This window comes from Mus caroli, chromosome 2 (genome assembly GCF_900094665.2).
Source record: "Mus caroli chromosome 2, CAROLI_EIJ_v1.1, whole genome shotgun sequence".
NCBI lineage: Eukaryota > Metazoa > Chordata > Mammalia > Rodentia > Muridae > Mus > Mus caroli.
The window spans coordinates 36,602,953-36,615,907 of NC_034571.1; the positions used below are offsets into that span (position 1 = coordinate 36,602,953).

General features: G+C 34.1%; 1 protein-coding gene across 3 annotated transcripts in view; it reads right to left on the bottom strand.

Moving 5' to 3' along the window:
- Positions 1 to 12,955, bottom strand: part of Lrp1b (LDL receptor related protein 1B) — a 1,970,757-nt gene that overhangs the window by 282,329 nt on the left and 1,675,473 nt on the right. For all 3 annotated transcript variants that reach the window (XM_029472167.1, XM_021181392.2, XM_029472172.1), the window contains exons 48-51: positions 11,293 to 11,406; positions 10,904 to 11,053; positions 2,778 to 2,900; positions 452 to 571 (exon numbers count right to left, since the gene is read on the bottom strand). In XM_029472167.1, the coding sequence (XP_029328027.1) occupies positions 452 to 571; positions 2,778 to 2,900; positions 10,904 to 11,053; positions 11,293 to 11,406 (507 nt within the window). The remainder of the gene's footprint in view (positions 1 to 451; positions 572 to 2,777; positions 2,901 to 10,903; positions 11,054 to 11,292; positions 11,407 to 12,955) is intronic.

Here is a 12,955-nt window from a genome sequence, read left to right on the forward strand (position 1 = left end):
TTTTATCCTTGAGAAGAGTTTTTGCTATCCTAGGTTTTTTGTTATTCCAGATGAATTTGCAGATTGCACTTTCTAATTCGTTGAAGAATTGAGTTGGTAAAAAGCAATCATTAAAATCCTGCTACCCACATTAGGCAGCTCATAACCACCTGTAATTCTAGATCTAGGGAATATGATTTGGGCATATTTCCACATAAAGACACATCAACATATAAATAAACAAAAAATAACATTTTAAAATAAAAGATCAACATGGTACATTAAAAATAATAAAATATTATAACCTGAAAACAATAAAATCAGTTACGTGTGAATATACATTTGATGATGCTTTGTACATTTGAAAGCATGGGCCTGTGATATGCTGTGCTTCAAAATGAACTAACATATAAGCTACTTAAAAATTCACAGGAAAAAAATCTTTGTTGACAGGACAAAGGAAGCTGCTCACCACAAATGCTGTCACTTTCATCTAAGCTGTCTCCACAGTCATCCTCTCCATCACAGATCCAGTGTTTAGAAATACATTTTTGTACAGAACAAGCAAATTGATTCCAAGAGCAAGAAGAATCTAATGAACAAAGATGATTACTTTAGGAGGAAACACTTGGAAAATAAGTTCTGGTGATCAATTGTTCAATACTACAACCATACCCAACAGTATTTTATTAAAAAAAAAACTATGAAGATTTTTATTAATTTAAAAAATAATTGAGGAAATCTCTATTTTTAATCCTTGTTTGAACATTCCACAATGTGAGCATGGATCAAAATGCCACGTGGTAGCCAGTTAACCTACATAACTGACAAAGGTTAACTAATCATGAACAAGATCATCTTAAAACAAATTTCTGTTATCACAGTAAAGGGTGTTTCTAAAACTCTTTTCTAACAGTTTTCTAAAATCGATCCAATCCTATAATAAAATAAATCAAGTTTCTACTGTCTGTGGAGACTTTACATGAAGACTGACAACAGTTTGTAAGATCTTGTGCTTCTGGCTTGCACAAACCTCTTCCTTCAACATACTTCTTACGGGTTTGTCTTTAGCTAGTGACTATGAGGGCTGTATTCCTTTAAGAATATTCTGATCAACAAACTAAAATAAATAATTCAGGGGGAAAACAGTAGTATGTTCTTTACTTGGGTCACTCTTTAACTAGTATAAAAATCTGCATCATAACCAAGATAATATGACCAGCAAATAACTGGTTTCAAAGACATGAGGAAAGAAGTTCTAACTTGATCACAAGCCAATAGTTTCATGTTTTAAAAGTCCGCATTTTTGTTACATTGTCTAAAAGTGCTTGAGTTTGTAATTTTTAAGAACTCCAAACTTCAATAGAAACATATCTGTTTTTCCTCATAGTTTAGATATTTAAAAACATGCCTCTTTATTTTCACATTGTTAATGTTTTTATTGTCCTGCTTCAGCCTCTGTTCATACTACAACCTACCAAAATGCTTAATCAAGTGACATCCCGAAATAAAATCATCAGGAATAAAATTATTCAAAACCCAAATTTTCACTGAATTAAAAAGTTGGCTTTGGGATTGTTGGTCTTCTGGTCAGCTTACAAAGATAATGATAACAAAATAATTAAATAAATAAATAAACCTCTGGGGACATCTGTTAAGGGTGATTATGATTAAGTTAATGGGAATGTGAAGATCCACCCTAAATGTAGAGTCTGTGGCTGAATACAAAGGCTAAACTAAGTAAGTTAAGTGCATCACTCTTTATTCGCTCCCTTTGTGTTTGTATGCAGTGCGACTAGCCTCCCTGTTCTATAGCCATACCTCCTTTGCCACACTCCACCATAAACCATACAGCTGTAAACTGCAAAAATCCTTCTTACCTTAAATTGATTGTCAGCAACAATACTAACACAGGCTTTAATTCAAAATAAATATTATAAGTTTTAAATTTTTGCTTTCAAATATTTTTGTAGATGATCAGTGTATAAACAGAATTTAGGCAACAATATTTGGGGAAAAGCAAAATTGAAGAAGATTTAATCATATAATTCCCTGTTTAGAAATTATGAATATACATAGACATGTGTTTGACTTTTTCATTTTCTCCGAGCAGAGTTTAGTTCCACAGTGAAGATCTACAGAATTTTATTTACCCAGATCACACTTCATCATTTCCCTATGGAATTTACTTTCAGGAAAGTTTGACATTTTACATGGGCCTCATTTTATAAATGTTTTTCCGATTTCATTCCTCACAGTGTGCTTATGTTATAATAAGAGAGTGGATATAGGCCTGTTTCTCTTATAGAAAACCAAAAACTCATAAATTTTATAAATAAAAATTAAGATGTTTTTTATTACAATATAGATAAACTTTGACACAAATAAGGAATGAAATAGTGAGAAACAGGCAAGTGTTTAAAGAAACATGCTTGGCTATTATTTAAAATAATGTACACAATACAAAATTTAAAAATACTGCTTAATTTCCAAGAAATTGTAGGATGAATGCAACATATTTTTAAATCTTATTTTTGTAACAGAGTGGAAATATATTAATGATGCTTGAAATAAATCAGGTACAAATGAAGATACATAATTTAGATTAATACTGACAAGAATTATAATTATAATTGTAAGAAAATTCTAGGACAAGAGGTTGTTATGCTTTATTATCATTGCCTGAGTTCATTTTGATAGTCTATCAACAATAATATGGATAGTCTCTAGGGAGGGAAACACCAGCATACAATTAGTAATATGCCCAGCCCATAAAACAAAGCAGGCCTGAGGCTCACCACAGTGTAGCTCATCCAGCCCGTCCTCGCAGTCCTTCTGACCATCACATACCCAGGTATTCAAAATGCATCTTCCACTAGGACAACCAAAATAATTCTCTTCACATTTGTGTTTGTTTTGAACTATGATAAAACATAAAAATGCAATGTCAAATATATTAAAATTAATCTGAGTCTTTGGCAGTACAATGAGATACAGTATTAATACCACTTGAATTGGGTGGACAAACCAGAAAATATAAAATTACTCTGCGGATGTCCTGAAGAATGCCAAGGTTGCAATGACCCAAGAATAATGACATCACCAGTCATGGGGTACACTCTGTCCCCAGACTTGACTCTAAATCCAATCCAGGCCGGTCTTAGAACTGGAACAAGTAGTTTGGGGAGATATTTAAATGCTTCTTGTGTAGATTTGCAGCAATGAATCAGTAGAAAAGTAAAACAATAAAAATAACTGAATTTATTCAAAATTGAATAAAATGAAAAATGTCATACTTGTATAGGATATGTGCTGTGTTTTGAACAAAAGTATATTAAACATCTGAATTTAATATTTCTACTTCCATATCTTGAATATGCTTTGGTAGGTCTTTAACAATATCCTCAGTTTTAAGAATGAAAAATTAGTACAATAGAATTTTGAAACTTGCCTGCCTGATGAGAGCAGGTAATCATAAACATTTTATGATTCTTGAAATCCACAAATAAACATTTAATTAATAATAATAGTATATCTTAAATTTGTACAAGATAAAAAATAGTCTGTAAGTAAAATCACTTTTAAATTATGATTGTTTTTAAAATTGAAATATGTTATAGAATCTGGAAAATATAAAATTCTCTCTTGGTTCTTCTTTTGACTGGAGAACATTTGTCCCCTTGTACACTTAGTGCAGACAACTTGGGACATATCTGTCCCATTGTTCACTGGAAAGTGATCCTTATAATTTATTTAATGTCATATTGAAGTGATCTATTGTCATTATTTTAAAACAATTTTATCCCCCATTTTCTGTGAACACATTTTTAATGAATGCATCATTGAGACAAAAGCCTCACACACTTTACATCCGTTGGGATGATGCATAGACCACCTAACATTAGCTGCCTATTTTGCTGGTAGTTCCGACACTAGCTAGTCACATGCCAATGCTTGCAGGAGCATCTTGATGTTTTTACATAGTATAAAACTGTTTTAGTGTTGAGAACTTTTAAAATAATATGTTAATACTAGAAAGGGATAATTTTATAACAGAAAAGAACCATTTGTTTAATAATTATCACATAATATTCTCTTGAAGATACTTTGAAAAATCAACAACAGCTATGAGAATTTTTACTGTAAATAGAATATTAGATTAATATTCTTGATATGCAAGCCCCATAAAACTAAAACAATAAAGTTCCCGATCTTTTAAAAATGTGAATTCAGCCTTTCCACAAACATTTTTTTGTTCTCTCTATTCAGCCAGCAGGACCAATCCCTCAGGTTCAAACCTGGTTCTACAATAAAACGTCACCTACAGTTTCTCTTTCACCTTTCTAAGCTTTCTTTGGAATACACAGACCATTCCTTCCTGACCAGCCTAGTCCATGGGTCACTTTGTTTCAGTCCCCAATGTTACCAAAAAAGCCTTGCTCAACCACTGGCTATGCTTGCCATAATACTAATTAGGTTTGCCACAGTCCTTTTCTGCTTTCTCTGTTCCCACAGCACATCCAGTCCTTCAGGCTTATCCCTAGTACTCCAGCTGCAACAAAACACCACCTGTAATCTCCCTTCCCAGAGTCCATGCCTCCCTTTGATTCCCTGGACCATCCTGTTCCTGAACTAGATTCTGCATTTAACAGCAGCAGGCATTCCCTGTGAACACACCAGCCAAGCAGCCCAGCACAACAGAAAAGATATAGCTATTAAACTCTGAAAATCCAGAGAGGAAACCGAAACCAAGGAACAGAACACATCCAAAAATGTCAAACCAAGAAATCAGCACGTAACTCTATTATATCACCCCAAATCCAGATTCCTAGATACCAGTATAAGAAAGCAATCAATAACAGCCTGGCCAATATGTCTCCTGTAGAGCACAGCTATCCTACCATAGCAGGCCCTGAATATTATTACATACCTAAAGCTTTAGCAAAAGAAAAAGACTTTGGAACCCACTATATGAAGATGATTGAGGTCCCTAAAGAGGAAATGAATAAATTCCTTTAAAAGATGAAATAACAAATACTTGAAGGGAATGACTAAAACCGTTCAAGTCCTGAAAATGGAAATAGAACAAAGAAAACACAGACTGAGGGCATTCTGGAAATGAAACATTTTGGCATTTGAACTGAAACTACAAGGTAGCTTTGTGAAGATAATAATAGAGACAAAAGAGAACTTCAGGCATTGCAGATATGATCAAATAAATCGATACATAGGTCAGAGAAAATGTTAAATCAGAAAATATTCTGACACCAAACATCCATGAAATCTGGAACACTATGAAAAGACCAAACCTGTGAATAATAGGACTAGAGAAAATCCCAGATCAAAGGCCTAGAAAATAAATTTAACAAAATTGTTGAAGAAAATTTGCCTAACCTAAAGAAGATGCCTATAAACATTCAATGATAATATAGAACATCAAATCAATTGGACCATAAAAGAAATTCCCCTTGCCAAATAATAATCAAACCACTAAGCATATTAAATATTAACCACAAAATATTAAAAGCTGCAAGGAAAAAAAAAGAGTAACATATAAATGTAAACCTATTAGAATTATACATGACTTATCAATGTAGACAATACAGACAAACCAGAAGGGCCTCGACAGGTATGCTACAGACTTTAAGAGATCACATATGCTATTCCAGACTACCATATCCAACAATCATCATAGAAAAAATAAGATCTTCCTATAAAATCAAATTTCAACAATATGTATCTGCAAATACAGCCCTTCAAAAGGTGCTAGAAGGAAAGCTTCAACATAAGATTAACTACACACATGAAAACAATCTCAAACCAAAAAAAGAAAAAAAAGAAAATGTATAAACACATACATACACACACACACACACACACACTACCATCATCACCACCACCATTGCCACCACCACCATCAACAACAACAAAAACAAAAACAAAAACAAAATAACAAGAGTCAACAATTTTTGGTCATGGATTTCTGTCGATGTCACTATCTTCGGAAAAAAGACTAATAGAATCAGTGGAAAAAAAAAAAAACCAAACTTTCCTTATGCTGCTTCCAAAAAACCACACCTAAACATCAAGGTTAGTAGATTAACTCAGGGTAAAAGATAAGAAAAAGATAATCTAAGCAAATGGACTTAAGAGCTAATCTGGTGTCATTTTAATATTAACAAAATAGACTTCAAACAAAAATAATCAAAATAGACAGAGAAAGTCTACATAACTTCTACTTTCCATCCTGATGATAAAGGTTAGAGAAATGGAAAAAGTTCTATTTCTGTTTTCTAAAAGAAACTCAGCTTTGATAGTTATCACCTTAAAGTCAAAGAATATAAAGAAGTAACCCAAGCAAATGGGATAGGAAGCAAAAAAATACTGACATCCTAATATCTGACAAAATAAACTTCAAAATAAAATCTGTCAGAAAAGACAGTGATTGTTTCTTCTAATAGTGAAATCAGTTAATATAAAAGGCATTGAATTCTACACATATATTCACCAAATTCTTGCACATCTGATTTCAAGACAAGTATATTACTAGAATTAAAGACAAATGTAAATAGTAGGGGATTTGAATACTCTACTTTTTCCAATATATAATTGATCTGGAGAAAAAAATAAACATGAATCATAATTGAATGATATTATCCATAAAATAGACATAAGATATTTAAGTAATATTCTACCCAAACACCAAAGCATATGTATTCATGTTATTAGTACATAAGAAGTTTCTCCATTTCAGAAAGTTTGGAGTACTCCATATATAATTTTTGATCATAATACATTAAAGCTCAAAACCAACAGTGTATTAACCCATAGAACTTACTCAAAGTTATGGATATTGAATAACACATTAGAGAATGACTCATAATATCTCATTAAAAATAAAATATCTACTAATAAAACTAAAAAAGATATTAAAGGCCCCCACAGTGATGTTAAATCTCTGAACAAAAAGATTGAGGAAGGTATTAGATCATGGGAAGACCTGCCATGCTCATGGATTAATAAAATAATATTGAGAAAATGATTATACTACCAAAATTGTAGTAACAAGACTAGAAAAACAAACACCATATATTCTTTCTTATTTATAGTTCCTAGCTCCAAATTTTTAGATGTGAGTTTATGATCTGGAGTCTCTGTAGAAAACAAAAGGAAGAGAACATTGTTGGGAGGTATGAGGAGCTCCATTAAAGGGAATATGATATACAAGCTATGAAGGAAAAAATTGGAAAATGTGGGAACTGTAACTGGAGAGATAAAAAGGGTAGACATAACTGAGGGAGAAGAACGAAAGAGATAACTAACATTATTTGTGATACTCAGTACCCATTTGGAATTGTTTTATGTTTATTCAAAATTAAACACACACACACACACTTACTTGGTGGTGATAATGCTCCAACTAAAACCCATATACTTTCTAATAAAATCTGTGATACCAAACAACCAAACAATATAAGCAATTCCTGTTGTCTTTGGTTATCTCACAATTATTGAAGGTTAAGTGCCTACTGATAAAGACCCCACACTCTTTGGACATAGGACCTAGAGAAGATAAGCTGGATCTGAAGTTGAAGTCTCCTTCCTCATACCTTGATCTTACAATAGTAGAATGGACTATTCAAGTTGACAAAAGGAAGAGTTATCAGTACTCCTATGTAGGGGTGAAACCTTAAAAGCACAATATTGATATAGACTGCAAGTTGTCTCCTAGCATGTGATGGTTGTCTTGCTAATAAATAACATTGATGTAACTGACTTAAGCTGTGTTCAAAAGGAAAGAATTTATACCTTGTACTTTAAATCTAGTCAAGATCAAATGGTAGATAAGGCTATGGTCCACAAAAAACCATAATACTGCTAATGTTATAAATTAGAACCAATTATAACTGCATTCTTATATTTGCAGATATAAGTATATAATGTCCCTCTTACCCTTTACTAAGTAGCTTCTTGCAAAAGACAGAGAAGATATAGAAAGCCACAAGGTGTCTAACTGTAAAATAACTTACTATAGGAGTCCAGCTCATATATATTGCAACTCCTACATCTAAGGGTCAGGAAATGTTGATGGTGAGGAGACAGAAAAAAAATATAAGAGGGAGTGAGCCATGGTGTCTGTCTTAGGCTTTCATCTATATATTACAGGGAAAAAAGTCCATGAAATCCCATGAACATGGTTGTCTAACAGTAACCCAACAATAACCATGCCAGTTACCATCTCAATGTACACAGGGAAAATGACCTAAAACCTCACCCTTAGGACATGCTCATAGGTGTAGTAGTGCTACAAATATAATGGAAGTAGCCACTTTTTAAAATTTTTAATTTAAATCTTAGTCCACAATGGAATCAATAGGTGGTACTTCTATAGTGGCAATAACCTAAGACTAGATGAGTCATGGGCCTAATACTCGTCTTCTGTAAAATGTATATAGCAATATCTCCTCACTAGATACTGCTATATCCATAGATCAGGGTCTTTCTCAACCCCTATCAGAGTAGCTTTTTCTTACAGTAGATGGGAATTAAGCTTTACCAACACCCACAACTGTACAATGTGCAGATTAACACTATATATCACTCAGTCCTAAGTGGGATATCTTCATGAAAGCCCACTCCTTAAGGATCAGGGTTCTATGTGGAAAAGAAGGAGCAGAAGTTGTATGAGCCAGAGATAGTGGATGACTTCAAGAAAACACTGTCTTCCAAAACCCACATTCCTCATACTCATACAAACTGTTAGTGACCGTGGCATCCCACACAAAGCTTGCACAGGTTCAAGCTGGATATGAATCTAGTACATAGAGGGCCAAGTAGACATAAGGACCCATCTCTAATTACAAACCTAGCTTTACTTTGATACCCACCGGCAAAGGGAAAATCATATTTTTACAATAGAGTTGTACTGGGTGTATCTATCTAACACATACTAGGTCGGACCCCATGCTCACGAATAATTGATTCACCAGCACAAGAAAAACTCAATAGTATTTCTGAGATTTTTTTTTTTCAAGACAGGGTTTCTCTGTGTAGCCCTGGCTGTCCTGGAACTCACTTTGTAGACCAGGCTGGCCTTGAACTCAGAAACCCACTTGCCTCTGCCTCCCAAGTGCTGGGATTAAAGGCATGTGCCACCACTGCCCAGCGAGATTTTTAATCACTTCCTTCTANTTTCAAGACAGGGTTTCTCTGTGTAGCCCTGGCTGTCCTGGAACTCACTTTGTAGACCAGGCTGGCCTTGAACTCAGAAATCTGCCTGCCTCTGCCTTCCAAGTGCTGGGAATCAAGGCATGCACCACCACGCCCGGATTCTGAGAAATTTTTAATTTTGCTTTGCTTTTGCATTGTGTTTGTTTCATTAGTCTTTTGATTTTGTATTTTTTTTGTTTTTATGATATGTGTGTGAGTGTGTTTGAGTGTATATTTCTTGGTTTGTTTTCATGTTTTGTTTTGTTTTGTTTTGTTTGTCTTTTGTTTTAGTTTTTTCTGAAAGACAGGTAGAGCAAAAGAGAGCACAATGTTAAGTGGGTAGAGCAGTAAGATGAATCTGAGAGGAGTTGAGGAGGCACATGATAAAAATTTTATGTGAATATATTGTGTTAAAAATTCCTGAATTAAAAATAAAAATAAAAATAAACCTAATCTTAGATGGAGAGCTACAGATATGGATGATGAAAGAGGAAGTGTCAGTCTGTCAGTATTCTCCATGATGTTCTACCTAGTTGACTGCCAGTACCAAGTGGTCCTCCCTAAGTATCTATAAATAGGAACTACACTAAATAGATAAAGTTAGTTGTAATTATTTGTACATACATGTGTTTGTGTGTACTCTCATTTATGTAAAATACTTAAAGAGCCAGAGGGCATTAAATTTTGATGGAAAACGGAGGGTGAAAGAAGTGGTGGTGGGGGGGATAGAGGGAGATGCAAAAATGAAAGAGAAAAAAAAAGACCTTAAGTAAAATCAACATAATAGAGTGTTATACACCCTTTGATATAAAAACTAGAATTTTACAAAGTGATTTATTATGATTTCATATAAAGAGAAATTTCTTTTAAAAGATAATGTGTTTATAAGGAGTTTTGTGCAAATACCATTTTCAAAACATTTTCAGAAAAAAAGTAAATATAAACAAAACTTTAACTCAAGTGAGATTTAGTCATATGAAGTGAGCAAAGAATTGTTTGGGGCCATATTAATTGGTGCCTATTAAGCATGGGTCTATTACCATTTTGTGTGTGTGTGTGTGTGTTGGTGTGTGTGTGTGTTTGTGTGAACATGTTAAATGATTTTATTTAGTTTCATTGTATTCAACTGGAGGCAGTAATTATTATTATTATTATTATTATTATTATTATTATTATTATAGAAGTAGTTCTCTAAAAAGCTAAATGATGCTGCTATACAGAGTTTTGCTGACAGAAATGATAAAGAAATAGATATCAATCTATCTGTCTGAACTTGATCCAATAATAAAATAACCTGCCCCCAACGTACCATGTTCTAAGTTGTATGAACTGCAGCAGCCTAATATAAAACAGAAGATGTCTAACACAGAGTGAATTCAGTAGTGAGAGAAATAGCTTTCTCCTACCTGTCTTTAAATAGGTCTTTATAGTTTATAATTTTCTGTTGAAGCTTTACAGACTATAACTTTTCATAGCATAATCATCAATTTTAAGGGTACTGATAAAGTGTTAAATACTAAAGAATATGCTCTTATATTAGCATATATTTCTTAAGTAATAGTTTGTAATCCATTTAGACAGATCAAGTGGCAATTTTAGAAGAGCATGGTTATGCCTGGTATATAGGAATATTTCTAATTAATCTAGTCATTCTTTAAGTATCTAGCATTTAAATCATCAAGACAAGGATAATTTTTTTTCTTTTGGAAATTACCTGGGCACTTTAATTCATCAGAATAGTCTCCACAATCATTAGATCCATCACATATCCAGCTTGGTAGAACACACAGTGAGGTAGAGTTACACCTGATGAATCCTGTGGATTTCACTCCAAGTTTGTAGAAATGTGTGCAATCTGTATTATCTAGAAGGATATGAATAAAAATGAAACTCAAACCACATTTGCAAAAATTCTGAGGCTTCAGTGTAGTTCTTGGAGGCAAGAAACTTACTTCATTAAGAAGTAAATATGCAATTATACTACACAACAGGGTTAATTGCATAACAATTCTGGAAGATGTTCAGGAAAAAGTTGGACAGTGTTCAATTCAATGCTAGCAGGTGCTCATACATGAACAAACGAAAGAAATTAGTGATTCTTACTGCAGCCCTTTTCATCTGAAGCATCTGAACAGTCCATGTTTTGGTTGCACCGTGCTGATCTTGGAATGCAAGTCCCATCTGCACAGCGGAACTCAACTGTGGAGCAGGTAGACACTGTAAAGAACACAGTAAAGAAGTAAATGGGTAGATGAGCTAGAAAATCACCCCTGCTTTATATTTTGAGAATTTTCATCAATTTATGCAACTTTATTTCAGTTCAGTGTTTGCATTTATACGTCAAATGTGACACCCTGGCCCTCAGTCCTCTCCCAGTGTATCTCCTATATGTCTTCTTCTATTATGTAATTCTGCCATAATTGTGGATTTTGTCACACAAATTTCCATTTACCAGTTCATGTATCTCAAGACCCCCAAGTTCCATTCAAGAAGGAGTTATGTCACTCTGTGTTAGTTCACTGTGATCATATGGATCCAGCACTGAGATGGCATTAAAACTGCAGTGAAAGAAGCTGAAACTCCTCTCTCCTTCCATCTTCCACAGTATAAGGTCATATAATCTGGAGCAAATATATGACTGTATACCTACAGAGGAAATCTTTCTGACATAGAAAGCAGTGGAATAAGAAGGAGTAAGAAGTAGAAATGGGTACTGGGCTTGTTTTATTATCCAGAAAGAACAATTGGGCATTAGCACTGATAAACAGCTGTCTGTGAAATGATACATATCATAGAAGCATGAAGTCATTTCTGGATGGCCATATTGTTAGTATTTGTCACAGGTAGATTATATCAATGAATAACCCATAGGACTCTTTGATTATGCAGCTTTTACTTACAGTAATATTTTAAAATGCCTATTTAATTATAAACAGAAATCTGTATTAATTGATAATGGTTTTTTAAACTATCTTTAAAGATACAATTACTGGCTGGGTGTTGTGGCTCACACCTTTAATCCTAGCACTTGGGAGGCAGAGGCAGGTGGATTTCTGAGTTCAAGGCCAGCCTGGTCTACAGAGTGAATTCCAGGACAGCCATGGCTACACAGAGAAACCCAGTCTCAAATAAATAAATAAATAAATAAATAAATAAATAAATAAACAAACAAACAAATAAAGATACTATTACTGAGGCTATGGAGTGCTCACAAAAAGGAACCTATCATGACTGCCTTATGAAAGACCCAACAAGCAGCTGATAAAGTGAAATGCAGATATTTGTACCCAACCAATGGACAGAAGCAGCTGACCCCTGTTGTTGAATTAGGGAAAAACTAGAAGAACCTGAGAAGGAGGGAAACCCTGTAGGAAGATCATTAGTCTCAATTAACCTGGACACCCAAGATCTCTCAGACACTGGACCACAAGCCAGGCAGCATAGACCAGATGCAATGACTCAACCCAACACATATACAGCAGAGGACTGCCAGGTCTGGATTCAGTCAGAGAAGATACACCTATCTCTTAAGAGAATGGAGGCCCCATGGAGTGGAGAGGTGTGCTGGGGAGAGATATGGGGGATGGGAAGGAGGAATAGAATATGGAACAGTCAGAGGGTGGACCAGGAGGGAAATAAAATCTGGAGTGCGAAATAAAAGGGATTAAATAAAATTAAAAAAAATAGATGGACCTGGAGGGCATCATCCTGAGTGAGGTAACACAATCAAAAAGGAACTCACACAATATGTACTCACTGATAAGTG